Genomic DNA, 17305 nt, shown 5'->3' with positions numbered 1-17305 from the left:
CAGAGTAGTTCACAACAGAAAAATACAAAATGAAAATCCAAAGTACATACAAAAACAAACCAATAACCCCCCACTCCCACAAACATTTAAAAAGGCATAGAATGTTATCAGCCAAACACCTGGTGGGAGAGAACCATTTTCACCTGGCACCTAAAGATGTAATGTAAGTGCCAGGCAAACCTCCCTGGAGAGAGCATTCCACAAACAAGGAGCCACTGCAGAAACGACCTGTTGTCTGGTTGCCACCCTCCAGACCTCTTGTGAAGGAGACACAGAAAGAAGGGCCTCAGATGATGATCACGAGGTCTGGGTTGATTCATATGAGGAGAGGTGGTACTGCTACCTTCACTGTCACTAGGTAGGCTCGATGATGAGCCCTCACCAGTGTTCGGTTGCATTCAACCAGAGTTTTCCTCCACTAGCATTCAAGCCATCTTCCAGCTTGTTTCCTTGCCCTAAGCTCCAAGGTCTGGGATCTGCCACCGGGAAGACTACCTCCTGCATTCCCACCAAATGTGCCTGTGGGAATGAAAGAAGGGTGTCTCCTGAAGAGCTCAGAACCTGGGTAGGTTCTGTCAATAGTATCTCTTAGAGAAAGACAAAGGTTCATATGGAATAATATGGTCCATCAGATAGCATGGACCTCAGCCTTGTAGGGCTTTATAGACCATAACCACCACTTTGAATAGCCAGTGGAGCTTTTTAAACAAGGGTGTCGTGTGCTCCCTATAACCAGCCCCGGTCAACAGTCTGCTTGCAGCTTTTTGGGCCAGTTAATGTTTCTGAGTAGTTTTCAAAGGCAGCTCCATTTAGAGCGTGTTACAGTGATCCAAATGGGATGTAATATGTCACTGTAGCCGGATCAGACATCTCCAGGAATGGCCACTGCAGAAATCTGGGCTCAGGACTGAATCCAGGAGCACTCCCATTATCCTTTGTCTAAAGTAGACTCCAGTGGATGAGAATGATGGTGATAAAAAGTGGCTCATCACTAAAATGAAAATGAATGTCCTATGCCAAACTTGTGCTAAAATGAGATGTATGAATTATAGGCAAATGAATGACATCTCCATTTTTTCTAAAGGGTTTACTTTTGTTAATCTAGTGTTAGCACTATGGATTAAGGATGTGTGTGAAGGAGACAGACAGACAGACATTTATATATATATATTCGCTTCAATTGATTACTGAGGTTCTTGCTTGAATAAATTTCCCACCCGTTCAGCACATAAAGGGAAGATAAATATTCCCTAGAGAGCATTCTGCGTCTTCTTAATAGTTTTTAATGGTGCTTTGGTATTCAGGAAAAAAGTAATAAATTTGTATGTGATTGTTTTTACTACTGCAGCAAATGCTTAAGTGCCAAACTAAGAACCTTCCTGAGAAGCAACTAATAGGAAATATTAAGATGTCTTTGATCACCTGTTATCTGAAGGGACAGAAAGATCTGTAATGCATTTTCCTGCTTCATGGTGTAAGAAGTCTTAAAATATTTTCTTGACTCAGGTTTTAAGGAAGGGGGACTATAATTAAGTAGATTCTTCATGTACTGCTGTTCTGTACAGACTGAAACTGACAGAATAAAACTTGCAAAATCTTGTCGTCATTGAACTCCACATTCTGAGGTGCCTTTTATGTTAGTCTGGGATCCAAGCACTGTTAACTAATGTTGACTTAATGTTCCATTTTGTTAATGGAAAAAAGTGGTAGAGGATGTCAGACCACGGCTTCATCTAGCTCAGTGTTCTCTGCTTGGAATGGTGGCAGTTCTCCAGAAGGCTGCCCCAGCCTTCCCTTGGAGATTCCAGGGATTGATCCTGAAACCTTTTGCATGCAGAATACTGAGCTGCGACCCTTTCCTAAACATTTCTGTTTAATGTATTGGGTGCTAAATGGCACTTCTGCCTTAAACATTACTTATTGATGTGGGACCAAGCCTGCTAAACTTGTGACTCCACAAGCTGAATGCAGCTCTGAAGGCACCTCCCAGGTGCCTGACAACCTCTCTTTTTGCAGCAAATAAAATAAAAAGATTTAATATAAAAAAAACTTGGATTATCTGTTGAATTCCTAACCTCTCCTTGTGAGTTCTTGTAAAACTGATCAATATTAAGCAAGCCTCAGTATGTAGGTTCAGTCCCCAGCATCTCTAGGTCGGACTAGGAAAGACCCCCGCCTGAAACCCTGGAAAACAGCTACCAGTCCATGTAGACAATACTGAGCTAAAGGTAAAGGGACCCCTGGTCCAGTTGTGGCCGACTCTGGGGTTGCGGCGCTCATCTCGCTTTATTGGCCGGGGGAGCCGGCGTACACTTCCAGGTCATGTGGCCAGCATGACTAAGCCGCTTCTGAAAAACCAGAGCAGTGCACGGAAACGCCGTTTACCTTCCCGCTGGAGCGGTACCTATTTACTTGCACTTTGACGTGCTTTCGAACTGCTAGGTTGGCAGGAGCAGGGACCGAGCAATGGGAGCTCACCCTGTCGCTGGGATTCAAACCGCTGACCTTCTGATCGGCAAGTCCTAGGCTCTGTAGTTTAACCCACAGCGCCACCCGCGTCCCTTAATACTGAGCTAGATGAACCCAATTGTCTGCCTCAGTATAAGCAGCTTCCTATGTACCAAGTGAGCCTATTTAAACAGAATCACAGAACTATAGAGTTCAAAGGGACCCTGAGGGTCATCTAGTCCAATCCCCTACAATGCAGGAATCCCAATTTTTCATACATGACCATCCAACGTTTGCTTAAAAACCTCCAGGGAAGGAGTGCCCACCACCTCTCGTGGGAGTCTATTCCACTGTTGACACTACACACTTTTTATCTGCTGGTGGAAAATATTAGTCCAGGTTCATTTCATTGACCTAGAAGAAAACCTACACATTATGATAGGAAGTCATAATAGGGGGCAAAGCCCTTGAGTAGATGAAACTTCCTGGAAGATCATTAAACATAAGACAGTATTTATTGCAACAGTTTAATACTAATCTTATAATTCACATGCTTACTAAATCTCTGATACATTACTGCCTTGAGTTCTACTATATCAATATGGCAATGATACATATCAAGTTCTACATTTCCAAGAAGATGTAAGAACCGTGCCAGACAAGATTATAATTGTAAAGGTCCACTTCAGGCTTTTACTTAACAAATCAGCTAAAGTCTGGAGGTGAACAAAATAAATAATAAAGGCTTTGTTTTGTTTGTGTCTGGAAACTTTTCAGTTGCATTTTCAAAATTCTAATTGGAGCCCTGTTTTTCAGCACTGGGGTCATGTAGTGCACAGTCTACAAATTGCAAGTTTCTGCACTAGGGAATATTTGTGCTTTTCTATTAAGTGCATTTATTCTTTATTTACAAAAATATTTTAAATCTGGTCTTATAAAGGCAATTCCCTTTGGACAGGCAGCCATGGAATAAAAAGTAGTGTGTGACAAAGCTTTAAGCCTGGGGTGGGGAACCTTTTGCAGCTCAAGGACCTCATTCTCTTCTGTGCAACCTTCCAAGGGCCACATGCCAGCGGTGCGTGGCATGTGGGAAGAGCAGTGGATGTAAATGTATTTGTTTCGGTAGGCTTCTACACACACTCACACACCCCTCTTTGCCCTCCATCCAGAGAAATAGGCATTACCAGTGTTCAAGGATACATTCTAGTCAGGCAAAAACACTCGTGGTGGGTGTGAAGCTGGGCCAGTACAGACTGTGACTTGGGAGAGACTCAGGTGGCTGCAGTTTCCCACCCTTGCTGAAGCAGTAGGTTAGGAGAGTAAAAGAAAACATATCCTTGAGAAACAAGGAAGCAAAGTTATTGGCAACTTGAATGAGACTCTATAAAGCAGCTTCACACCGTTGTTGTCATCGTCAAATTACTGGTACAGTGGTGCCCCGCAAGACGAATGCCTCGCAAGACGGAAAACCCGCTAGACGAAAGGGTTTTCCGTTTTTGAGTTGCTTCGCAGGACGAATTTCCTTATGGGCTTGCTTCGCAAAACGAAAATGTCTTGCGAGTCTTGAGGTTTTTTTTCGCTTTCCCCCCCTTTTTCTAAGACGCTAATAGCCTTTTAGCAGCTAAGCCGCTAAGCCGCTAAGCCTTTAATAGCCGCTAAACTGCTAATAGCGCTAATCCGCTAAGCCGCTAATAGGGTTGCTTCGCAAGACAAAAAAACCGCTAGACGAAGACACTCGCGGAACGGATTAATTTCGTCTTGCGAGGCACCACTGTATCTAATAGCATTTCCCCAAAACCCAGCAGGTTCTATCTTAATGGTGAATTCTTTTAGGCATGATCACAGAGAACTTAATTCTGCTTTTAAAACCTCTCTCTCTCTCTCTCTCTCTCTCTCTCTTTTTCAAACAAATAGATTGTTAGTTGGAAATGTGAAGTGTGCTTTCAGCTAGCAAGTCTATCTGGAACTTGGGAGTCCAGCACAAGCAGTTTTCTTGTTCATCCCTTGTAACATTTTTCCTTTATTTCTCTTTAGTTAAAAAGACCCCAGGACACTTTTGCCTCAACCCACTGCTTTCTTGAGTTTCCCTTGTTATTTCAAACTCTTCGTTCTGTGACATATGAACACAGAGTATCTTTTTTTGCTCTCCGTATAATGCTAACTTTTTTCAGATTATTTAAGGAGTGAAAGTGCTCCATCATACCAGCATGTTGTCTCCCTCCTGTCCTGTTCAGGCTCTTAAAAGCTATTTATTCTTCCAAGTACTTGCCGCCTTTAAGATGGCTGCTCACAGTTTGGTTGGCTGCATTCATTGCTTGATGTAACTATTTTGTCCAAACAGTTAGATGTGTGTGTGTGAGGGGCTGGGCAGGGAGAAGAAAATGGAAATTATTTGAGTCGCCCAGATGATCCCAACTGAGACAATAGCAAAAATGAAAATTTACACAGCCTGAATCTCAGTGATGCTTAGAGAAAAATATACAATAGCTATTGAAATATTGCAGAGATCTGGTTTTTTCCCTTCTTTAGCTGTAAGATGCCTATTCTTGTATTCCAAAGCTATATTCTGCTAATGTTGCTCAGAGAATTTCTCCCCACCCCCATCTTTATAGACAGTTGTTACTAGATTGGCAATGCAACATAAATATGGTGTTATATTAGTCTAACTGTCCTGCTATGATGGCAATATTCAGTCTATGTACTTGATTGATAATTCTGGGCCCCCCAAAAATTTGCATAGTCCTCCAACAGTGGTTTTCAAATTGTGCTCCAAGAAAACCTGGATTTTTCTCATAATTTTTTTCTGGGGTGTGATCCTCAATGAAAAAATAAATGATGGACAGGCTCCATGAAAGAAAGCTTGCCTACCACTCCGAATCATTGTTTAATATATGCAGCTACAGGGCAGTGTTGGGCGTGATCTGAACTGAGCTTTTCATGCAGAGCAACACTGAGGTCCAATTCACCTGGGCAGCACTTTGCACAAATGGTGCAGATCCTAAAAACCTAATGTGCAGAAATTTACCAAAATCACAACTCGGAGAGCAAGTGTCTGAAGTTCAAAGATTGAAAATCCCTGCTGTATACCTAAGAAAAAATGCCTTATATTGAGCCAGACCATTGGTATTGTCTACACAGTGAATTGCAGTAGACTCTCCAGGATTTCAGACAGGAGTCTTTCCCAGACCTACCTGAAGATGCCAGGGATTGAATCCAAGACCTTTAGCTTTAGCTCCTCCCTGAAGTGATTTGCCATGACTGGGAATTAAACCCAGGCTACTATGGTAAAAACACAAAGCCAAAACCACTGGACTACCTGGCACCTTAATCATGCTATGAATAATATTGAGAAGGCAGCACTTTTCATATTTTATATAACCTTTATCTAGTAGGTGTAAAGTGCTGATTAAGTAACTTACTATACTCTTGAATATTTCAGATTTCAGAAGCATCTTTCTAAACCTGGAGCACTGGTGATGGTTGGGGAAGTGGAGAGGGAAAGAAGTATATGACCTTGTGTAGTACAGTAACCAAAAGTATGAGCTCTGGGTCCTCAGTTCAAATATCACTTCAGCCATAGACTCAGCAGGGCACAGTACAGGCATAATATTATGTTGGTATTCCTTTGGGATTGGTTCAGAAGGTACAGTTGGTGTTGTGGCCCGCGGTTGTTGAGTGGAACACCTGGATGCACACATGCTACACTTGAGCTGAACTGGGAGCTGAACTGGTTGTTGATCATTGACCAGACAGTGTTCAAGTTCTTCTGCCCCTGTGTAGACCTGTAAAATCACTTCGATCATTTGGGGGAAATCTGCTTGTGGTCCTGCACCCTATAGTATATCATAGTGCGAAGGCCATGAAAACAGGCATTTTCTGCAGTTGCCCCATGCCAACTGTGAACCACTGTTCTGAATTGGAGTTAGGAGAGCATCAGATTTCTCTTTGATGAAGGCTAGTGATTATATAATGTCATGCTGAAACAGGAGTGAGAGACAGGGGTTGGAACGTGTGCATGAATGAAGGGTCTGTGAACATAGGGACCTGTGGTCCACTCCTGATCCCTAAGCCAGGGTTAAGTGTTATGATTGCAGTAGGACATTAGTGACCATTAAACAAGGCTGCTGAGAAGATAAACTTTAGAGGGTGATTGTTAAGGGGCAAAACACAATTGTATTTATGTGAAACCTTTTATAGACTCATACTCTATGGATGTATAAACAGTAGCTTTATTGCAAGAAAGATTCATTGCAGATGAAAAGAAGTGCTCTTAGGGTGTAAGAAGTAATTGCACAGTTTAGTATATTGTGTGCCTATGAATTTCATATAGTGTTGATTTTGGTGTTTTATATATGTTTACAGAAAAAAATTCTGATTCTTCAAGAAATAATTACCTTGAAATTAGTGAAAACCTGCCACTTCCTTATATGTGTGTATAAGAAGTAAAGGATCTTTTGCTGAGTTGTGTCTTGTCTAGAGTTTCAGAGAAGGTTGGATGTGTGTTTTGAGAGGGGGGAGGAAGTTCTGGCTATTCACAGCTAGATGCATTGTTAAAGCTCATACTATCACTTTGACATTTAGAGGTAGGACTCAGTGTCTTTGCAAATTCTTCTTCTTCGTATTACTGCTATGTCTCTGGGCTCCAACCGTTTCACAAACCATAATATTTTTTAGTGAGTGATTGATCTGTATTATGTGTCCCAGCCATCAGAGAAATCTTGAGATGTTGCTTGTATAAACCGTAATACAATCTGACACTGAGCATTTGGTTACAGGCTTTCATAGACCTATTGGCGATACACAATCCTCCTGGATTTGGGCATAAGGCTTATCTGATACCTTCCCAAAAAATGCCCCTCATTTTCTCTGTTCCCCACTTAAATAACTCAACACATCTGGGTTAACACTGTAGGATCATTGTCCTTTCAGTTCCCCTGCAGCTCATATTGCTACAATATTTCTTTAAGTATCTGATTACTGAACAGGCAAGGCTATTTTTTTACCTCCCCAAACAAGGCTGTTTTAAAATAGGCCTTACAAATTAGTTCCTAGGCGTCTTCTTTTTTAAGAAAAGGATTTAATTGGTACTGTTTGCCTAAGTGTGTACATAGGTTTGTGCAAGAGGCTAAGAGTGCAATCTGTGCATGCTTACTTGGAAGTAAATTCCGTTCTGTTCCATAATGCTAACTCCCAGACAAATGTACATAGGATTGCTGTCTAAATATAGTAAGGCTGGTGGAGGTTTGCAAATAAAACAATAAGAAGGATCAGCAAGAATGTTAAGGGGTTTATTTGTGTTGCTTTTGGGGACTTTATTGTTGACCATGCTGTCTTCAGTTACAAGAATGATAAAAACTGAAACTAAATCTTTTTAATTCAATAACAAATGGGCTAAATTTTAGGAAAGGGAGATGGGGAATCTGATACAGCTCTATATACATAGGAAATTAATCACCGAAGAGAGTAAACCTGTGAGCAGGCAGGATAGCCTTAAGGTGTGCCTACTTGATACGCCTGCATTGAATATATTACAGTAAATTCTGGTATATTGTTCCAGTTAAGGGAGTTCCAGTAGTTCCAGTGAGACTATGGCTGGTTTTTAAATTTTGGATTTGATTCAGCTTTTTAATGTGAACAACTGAGAACCCTAAAGATAATAGTTTTCTAAATATCATATGAACAGCTGCATGTTGGTGAAAGTTTCAATACATGTGTTGCTGTTGACCCTCAGGGCAGACACTTAATACAACTACAGTATGTTTCCAATGCATGAAAATGAATAATAAAGAACTGCTTATGGACTCTTTGACTTTTTTGCAGTGGGTATAAATTTTTGAGTTTGTAACAATTTCCAGAGGATCTTGCAATGTGTACATAACTGGCAGCTTATTTAATTTATGCTTTAAAATATATATTATTTTGCTTTTGTTTACATTAACTTGAAATGTAGTGGGAAGAGGAAATGCTAAGCACAAGGCTCCAACTTAGAGATTCTCTTTTATTAATGTTTCCTTTGCTCTTTCAGTTTGGTGCACTCTACCATATCTGTAATTAATCAACCCACTTAAAACAATTATTTCTTTTTTTCCCTTTCAGGTGGTAGAGATCATGTCAAGTGCCATTGGTGAATTAATACAAGGGATATATTATGAAAATTCAAACTTGGAAAACGTAAGTTCCTATAATTACAAAACTCAGAGTGTGTGCATAAATCACTCTTTCCCTCCCACTTTAAAAAAGGTGGTGTGTGAGTCTGACAGAACAAACTGAATTAAATTAGAAACTCCTCATGATATTTCAGTTATTGGGTTGTACCATTTCAGGTAGTGGGTAGGTGAATCAAATGTCTGAAATCTTTTCCAAATGTAATAGTGTGTTATCTCCCGTAGAATTTTCTCTGACATGTTATATGTAATTTGTGGGGGGGAAATATGGTCAAGGCTTGTAGATAAGCTCACAGAAGTCACTAGCCTGCAAAATGTATGACTAGCCTGCTAAGAGCCTAGTAGCTTCTGTGTCTATGCTGACTGCAAATGAAGGCCCCCGCCTCCAATTCTGCAGCCAGCATGGAAATGCAGACCGCTAGCATGTTAACACACTACTAAAAAAGAACAACTATCTATCAAGCAGACTGGCAGAGGAGAGAGCGAGCAATCCATCCTTCCTCTGCCAGCTTGCTTCATTTTTATGCTGGTCACAGAGGAAGGGACTTTTCTTCCTCCACGGCTAGCATGGAAACCAAGTAGACTGCCATGGAAGGGATGGAGAGATCCGTCCCTCCTCCACCTGCCTACTTGCCTGCATGGAATTACTGGCCACCTCATGGCTATTGGAACACTTTTGAAATGCAAGGCTAGCCCTGCCTAGAAACAGCTGCATCAGGTGTGGCTTCAGGATGTCCCTATTTCTTTTTAGTCATCAGTGTTTCTTTTTCATAGTGGCCATGCTCCCAAATAGCCCTGGCTGCTTTTTCACCTGGTTTCGGATTCTTCTGAAGGTCCAATAAGACGATAGTTTCAGTCATGCTCCAATCCCCTTGCAAGAAAGACAAAGGAGGAGGACGATGGGGTGGTGGAGTGCTTCTAATGATGGAGTTCAAGAAGCAATGAGCATGTGATCCTTAAGGGAAGGCACATCTGAACTGAAGTACATCCCTAAATAACATTGTAGCAAGGAAACAATTTACTCCCATTTCATTTACCTCCCTCCTTTGGGTATATTCTGCTCTTTAAGGTGCATTCTGCAATGGATGGACAGGTCCCTCTTTTAATTTAAAAATGGTTTTCTCTGGAATTTGAGTAAAATAAAAGGATTAAGGCACTCCGGGGTGTGTTTTATGGACCCATTTACTCTAGCCCCTTTTCATCACAAACATCAAAGGCATGTATTAATAGACCAATAAAATATGTCCTGTCATGTTCAACAAGCAGTAAGACATCTGCTAAGTGAGACATCAATCACATGCAAGATGCTTGCAGGGTAACTGTGTTGTTGCTGCTGAAGACTCATAATTTTATTGGCTTCTTTCCTACACAGATGGGAAAATAAAGATTGTTGAATCATCTCACTTATAGCTGAAACAGTGAGTGATCCAAATGGCAATTTTTTAAGTCTGTGCATTGTTCTGATTTAGATTTAACTGACGTTTATAGTGCCAAGTGGTACATCCGACACACTGCAGTTTATCAGAATTAAAATGTAGGAATATAGCAGCCCATGCTTTTCATTTTGAAGTCCTCGAAGAATTGTACCTTTTTCTCTGTAGCCTTGAAGAGAATAATATAATTGCATATGAGTCCCAGTAGTTGCATTTCACTGGGATAAATTAAGATAGTTGGGTTGGGATTATGAAGGCACATGAAACTGGGATACGTAAATATTTAAAGTTATCTCCAGCTGACAGTAACTAACTGTTGTGAATTGTTGGCAAGTATTGCAAGCCATGATTAAGGATCATGAGTAAGCTGTGGGTTTTAATCAGGGATATCCAAGTGATCTTAGCAGCATACCTAGATTCATTTTAAGTAGGCTTAGCAGCAGTAACACATCACAACACCAAGTAAAGGAGTTAAATAGAAGTTGAGAAATAGAGGCAGTAAGAGCCACTCCACCCTTCCCTGCTCCCAGGTCCTAAACAAGGGGAGGGAAACCTTATCTGGCCATTGGGCCAGATGCTTATCTCTCCACTTCCTGGCAAATTTGACAAGTGGGTGAGGCCATCCACCTGTCAATCAACTGACATCACATACTGAAGTTCCAGTTGCTGGGTCTTCAAAGCAGGTGCAGAGAGGTGTGGAAACACTTTTGCTGCTTGCAAACAGTTTTCAACAGACCCCATGCTCCTGTGGCTCAAAAGTGTGTGTGTGTGTGTGTGTGTGTGTGTGTGTGTAAGCCTTTTATAAAAGGGGAAAGTCCTGTATGTAGGCAGTGCTTTCAAAGGGCAGCTTTTTAGTTCCCTTCCCAGTGAAATGCTTTCAGATATCCTATACATCCCTGTTTGAGGCTCAGATGGGATGAGGGTGTCTGAAACCTCTTTGCAAAAGGGAGTAGTTTGGTGTGTCAGCAGTGAGTTCACCAGCTGATGATGGTATGGGGAAAAGTTGGGTGGAGTGATGTTAACCCTCCTGGCCCACAGGCTGCAGGTTCCCCACATCTCTTCTAAACCCTTGTTCCAAGATTTAATCCGAATGAGACCATGTTGGCTATGACTTAAACATATATTTAGATTATATTTTAGAATGCTCTTTTATGCTCTTTGCCATCATACTGCCACCTTTTAAAAATCCTTCCCGGTAGCCAAAAATGTGCCCTGTGAGTTCCCCACCCCAGTTGGAATATCTTTCTTTCTTTCTTTCTTTCTCTTTCTTTCTTTCATCTTTGAAATAGGGTATGTGGTTTGATAACGTAACTCTGAAATGTCGGAGTTGCCGCAATATACTTAACATGGATTCCGGGGAAAGTCAGCCATGCTCTCCATTTCTAAATGCATTTTGTAGAAAGAATTTCCAATGGAATTTATTTCTAAATAATGTGCTTAGGATCCATATAGTACTCTGTAAGAGGTCTCTGCAGATTATGAGTAGGTTTTGCATAGGCCAGCACTGGAAAGTAGCACCATCCATTATAAATTATTCCACTCACGCCGCTTCCTCATGTGCGGTCCCACAGCTGGGTGTGTACATGCATGAATTAAGCAATCATTCAGACTGACTAATCACATTGGTCTTTTACAACCTGCTATCACTTTGCGAAGAGGAAGGGTGCTGATCACATAGATCAGCATCTTCTCTCAAGTTGTTTGCCCCACCTGTCTAAATCTCTCTTGCAACAAACACTGGTGTAAGATTTCACTGAGAGAAAGTGGCTTCAAGCTCTTGTATGTGTGTGCATGCACAGGTCTCTGTTGACAGAACCTTTTCATTGCCTCCCCAGGCGGGGGGGGCGGGGTGAGTGTTCCATACCCAGCAATGGCATTTGGGATGAATGGCCTTTTACTCCAGTAGGCTATTTTAAAAACTCAAGCATACAGAGGTTGTTATAACTGCGGTTCCCAAATCTGTTGCTAGTTTTTAATTTCACAAACCTCACCAAAAGAAATAAGATGAAACACAGAGCAACATGAACATTTTAGGTATTTTATGTAAAAACGAATGATTTGTGTTGTGTATTATCATTGCTACTTATCATTTGAAAAATCAAGTCATATAAACTTGTGGCACAATCTTAAAATTGCCTTTGTTAGCAAAGGATGCTCAGGATAGAGCGTCCCAACTGCTGTGCTAGTATTGCCCGTGTGCTGGCATTCCAGACTGATGCACTGGTGCAGGTGTTTGACCAAATGTGGCATCATGTGAAAATATACATTCCACTAGAGAGAGGGGCTACTTAGGCAGGAGCCCCATTGAAATGATTTGTTCTGAACGAAGCTGTGCTTGGTAGATTTGCACCCATTGTTCTTTGTATTTTGGAAGCCACAGCCTTTCAATAAAACTGCAGATTGCTCATATTTAGTCTGCTGGCCTTGCTTAGGTTGCCCAAATAAGTCATAGCATAGATATAAATGTAGAAATTGAAAATAAATGTGTACCTCGCTTGAGAACCAGTGAGCTCCCTTCAACCCATCCCTGTCAGGTTCCTTTGTAGATTTTTTTATATATATATACTAATTTTATGCTTCTTATCTCTGCATTAATGAGGGCTGGGATTTAGTGGAATTTAAGTGGAATAATACTAAATCACATTTCTGAGCTGGCTATCATGTTAATTGTCCATCATGCTTTTAGCTTTTTTTTCTTCTTTTAATTTGAGGAAGTTTGGTCCCAAATGCAGTCACCAGTTCTTCAACATTTCATCTTTGGAGCTTATTTTGAATAGAATGACAGTGGCCAAATAACTGGACTTGTTTGGGTGCCTTTTCTTATCTCTCCTTGTCATTCTGGAAATCCAGAAAATTTGCAAAACAAATGTTGTTTTAGTAAACACAACTGTCAGATGAGACATAGCTGAAGTTTTCATCTTGATTTTGTCATCACATATATAGCTATAAACATGTGGTTTCTCTTGCCTTCTTCTCTCTCCCCCCCCTTTCTCCCCCCCTCCTTCATGCAAGTTAATGGTGTATTTGAAAGCAATGAATTTTGATACAATGTTCAGTAAGTTGGCTTTGCAGAATTGTACTACTTTTCCCATCAGTCTCATATTATCTCCTCCCTTGCAACCCAGCACTCCTTGGCAATAGCCACAAGGGAGGAAGATTAGAGCTGAATGGAGGGATTTTATTTCATTTGTTACCAATTTCATGACAGATAATACCTTGCTAGAAAATTATGGTGTCATGCAGATTTAGTTCTTACTTGTTTCTAAGTAATTTAATTGAAGAAATTGACAGGAACAGGATTGTTTAGATGACATAGGTCTTTTTCTACAATCTCTTTTTTTGTTTGGATTTTTTAAATCCACCTTCCGGTTCAACCTCAAGGCAATGACAAAATTCATCCTAGGTTTTAGTAACCTTGTAGCCGTTTATCCATGTTACAGCCTTAAATTTCTTATCCTCTTCAAGGTGGCTAAGAGACAAGGAAGACAAGTCACAAAAGGACTATGGTGCTATCTTACGTAAAGTTCCTCCCTCCACAAAAAAAGGAGAATTCTTTGGTTCACAAAATGGATGGGGGTGGCTGCCATGGGGAGCATGGCATAATGCAAAATTAGAAAGAAAACCACTCCTGACAAATTTATGTTTATGCTATGCTGGGAAGACAGCTTTGATTTGCTGGTCCTGATTATGGAGATCTCTTTCTCCTACCTGCCACCCCCACATGGGCATGCACACACTAGTGCTGTTCCTGTCAGGAGCATTCCTTAGTACCTGGAAAATAGACAAGGTAGCAACACTACTCTCATTACACAGCAGTTGCTTTGAATGTATCTGCACATTTTGCCCCATAACTTTCTTTCTAGCAGGCCTAAAAGGTAAAGATAAAGGGACCCCTGACCATTAGGTCCAGTCGTGACCGACTGGGGTTGTGGCGCTCATCTCGCTTTATTGGCTGAGGGAGCCAGCATACAGCTTCTTGTTCATGTGGCTAGCATGACTAAGCCGCCTCTGGCGAACCAGAGCAGCACACAGAAACGCTGTTTACCTTCCCGCCGGAGTGGTACCTATTTTTCTACTTGCACTTTCACATGCTTTTGAACTGCTAGGTTGGCAGGAGCAGGGACCGAGCAACGGGAGCTCACCCCGTCACGGGAATTCGAACCAGCAACCTTCTGATCGGCAAGTCCTAGGCTCTGTGGTTTAACCCACAGCGCCACCTGCATCCCATTCTAGCAGGGCTAGAGACTTGCTTTTTTAAGTAGCTGGTGGGCCAATGAAATTAAGGCAGCCTAATTTCTGTGTCTTGAAGATCCAGCAATTCCTTCTCCTCTGGAAAACAAAGGATTGCAAGAGGAGAGTCACTGATAAGAGAGTTGCTTAATCCTTCCTCCACTCACTACTTCTCTAACTCCCTGCCTCCACGGCTGCTTTTTCGCAGTCATAGTTCCAGAGTCACTTTTGCAAATCTTTTGCTTTTAATTTTTATGTTGCTGTTGGGTAAAACGTTCATTTCATTACATAAACTTAGATTAGCAGGTTGGTAATTAGTTGCTGGTGGTTAAAATACAATGACTTTATAATTCAAATATACAGATATATAAAGAAATCATATTTGGTTTGTGGGTTAAATGGAATCAGTTGTGAAAGAAAATATATTCAGTTAATAATGGGCACCAATAGCATGTGCATAAATAATATAAAAGCTAAAAGTTGTTCAAATCTTTTGGTTTCTATAATTTCCATCAACTTCTTAAGATGGACGATGACTGCAGAATGTACTGCTTCACCTGCCATATGAAGGTCTCATGTAGAGTAGATGGTTTCACTGTTGTGTTTAATAATACCTCGATTTGGAGCATATTCTACTCACTCTTTCTTGCATTTCTAGGGAAATGGTCTCACAGATTACATTGGGATATCAACGTGGAAGGAGCAAGTTTTCCTATCCCATAGTGCCTTGCTGGCAAAAAGCTGCCAAGCTGCAATGGAATTGGCAAAACATGATGCAAGGATCCAGAATATGGCATTTAAGTATGGAAAGCACATGTCTATGAGTCATAAGGTATGCCCTTCCTTTTACTACAGTAGCTGAAAAGCTGATATAATGAACAAGAACCATACGTATCTTTTCTTTCTGTCGTAGCTTTGTAGTCAGCAGGTGCAGGTTTTGGTTGCTGCTGCTATATACACACACACACACACACACACATATATATATACATATACACACACACACACACACACATACACATACGTAAATTTTAGGCATAAAAGCTATTCACTTAACCAGCCCCCATCAGTGGACATCCATGTATACAATAGGGCTTCCCCCCCAATTCTGTGCCTGCATTCCCTACCTCCTGAAATTGGCTAGGGAGGGGGATGGTAAGGAGAACAGCATGCAGGGGAGAAGAGGGGGCTCAGAATAATTAAGAAATTGCTGCATAACACCCAAACTAATTACAGCCTCAGTTAAAGGTAGCACTGAAGAGGAAAGTATTCCACGCTTGCCTAAGCACCTGTACAGGTGGGGCAAGGAACAAGTCAACAGGAAGTTTCACAGTTCTGGGGCCATCACACAGAAGTCCCAATTTCTTGTGTGTGCCAGCCAGCTGAACTGATTTTAATGGTGCACACTGAAAGAACCCTGAAGAGCTAATTCTACTATTGAATGCATGTTCTGTTGATTTCACTGGGATTTAAGCATGCCCGAGTTTTGCACCAGTAGTGTGTCATTTTTCCTTTCATAACATTGCATTGTAAAAAGCTAGGTCACAAGCATGACCAAGAAACAACTCAGGGTAGGGTTGTGCACATAGGAGCAGGCCGCATTCTTAATGATTGGGTTACCAGAGTCAGGGAGCAGTCTTAAACCCCTAACTCTGGTATCTGCAGTTGTACTTCTTTCTCCCTTATTATCAAATAATGTTAGCTCCTATTTGGAAAGTAAAGTGCTGAATTTGGCACACACTTGTGGTGGTTTGGCACGCTCTGACAGAGTTCCCACAGTACAGGGCATTTGTATGCACATGCACAGACACAGAATCTTCCAATATCCTTAAAAAACTGTACTGTAGTTGGAGACTCTGGTAATATTAATTGGATTTGAACCAACGGGGCAGGAATAGCCTGATAAATCCTTAATAGTGTGTGTTGGTTGAAGGATTTTTGTATGGCCAAGCATACAAAATATATATAAGACTCTGCACACACGTGGGATGTCAGTCACTGATGAAGTGGATTAGCTGTGAAGAACTACTTTTATTTTACAAACTATTTTGATCCTCCTTCTTACAGCTAAATGTCGACATTCAGCCATTTTTGAATGAAAGTTCTAATGATTCTGTGGCCTTCAGTTTAAATTCTGCTCCTGTAGTCTTGCATCAAGATCTCATTGGAAGAGAAGCCTGGATTAAGCAGATTGAAGAGGTAGGCAAATAGCACTGTTCATATATTTAGTCTTATTTAGTCATCATTTGCTTAGCACAAGAGGAATGAGTCTCTAGCTCATGTGAATCTCTCTTTTCTTCTGCTGAAGCCACAAGAAGTTCAAAAGCTTTAGCTTCTGTTTGTGTTTAACCACAAGTTGTTGCTTTGCCCAGACCAACAAACTTCTTAGTGTTAAACTATGGTTTGTTTGGAATGAGTCCCAAACCATAGTTAGCATTAATCATAGTTTGTTAGTTCAGACAAAATGTCAAATCACTGTTAAGCACAGTGGGAAGCAAAAGCTTTCAAACTTTTACACAGCCATGCCTAGGAGAGGTGGGGAACACGTACGTTTTTCTTGTTCCTGTCACACTAAACTGTGTTTTTAGTATAACATTGGATTTTGCCATTCAGTGATACAAGTGAATGTGGCTGTCAGGGAACTGCCATCGGAAGGAAGGGAAGTGAAAGGGCTCACACAGGTTGGGAGAGACTCAGCAGCTGAAGAGGGAACCAGTAGGGGGAGAGGAGCTGAGCTGAGGGAAAGTGAGCTGGAGGGATGGCTCAGAGACACTTCCAGCGAAAACAGTGGGGAGGTTTCAGGACCTCCTGTAGGGACACCCACTCCTCGCCGGAAACTGTCACGCAGAGAGTCCAGAAGACGTGTTTCCGTTAAGGAGCTTTTATGTTGGAAGCGATTCCGAAAGCAACCACTGTCGGAATCTGCCAGCGACTGACGGAGCCATGTTTAAGGGGCTCCGTTACAGACAGAGGTTTGCAAACTTGACCAAACTCTGAGGGACTAGGATTTTACACACAAGCAGCTCATCG

General features: G+C 41.4%; 1 protein-coding gene across 1 annotated transcript in view; it reads left to right on the top strand.

The window, feature by feature from the left end:
• PDSS2 (decaprenyl diphosphate synthase subunit 2) overlaps window positions 1-17305 on the top strand; it is a 72414-nt gene that overhangs the window by 41754 nt on the left and 13355 nt on the right. The window contains exons 4-6 of the mRNA XM_080999979.1: window positions 8545-8619; window positions 14934-15107; window positions 16343-16474. Of these exons, the coding sequence (XP_080856105.1) occupies window positions 8545-8619; window positions 14934-15107; window positions 16343-16474 (381 nt within the window). The remainder of the gene's footprint in view (window positions 1-8544; window positions 8620-14933; window positions 15108-16342; window positions 16475-17305) is intronic.

The sequence above is a fragment of the Podarcis pityusensis genome, assembly GCF_964106645.2.
Source record: "Podarcis pityusensis genome assembly, chromosome: 3".
NCBI lineage: Eukaryota > Metazoa > Chordata > Lepidosauria > Squamata > Lacertidae > Podarcis > Podarcis pityusensis.
Note: the sequence above shows the minus strand (reverse complement) of the source record. Positions and strands in the feature narration are given on the sequence as shown.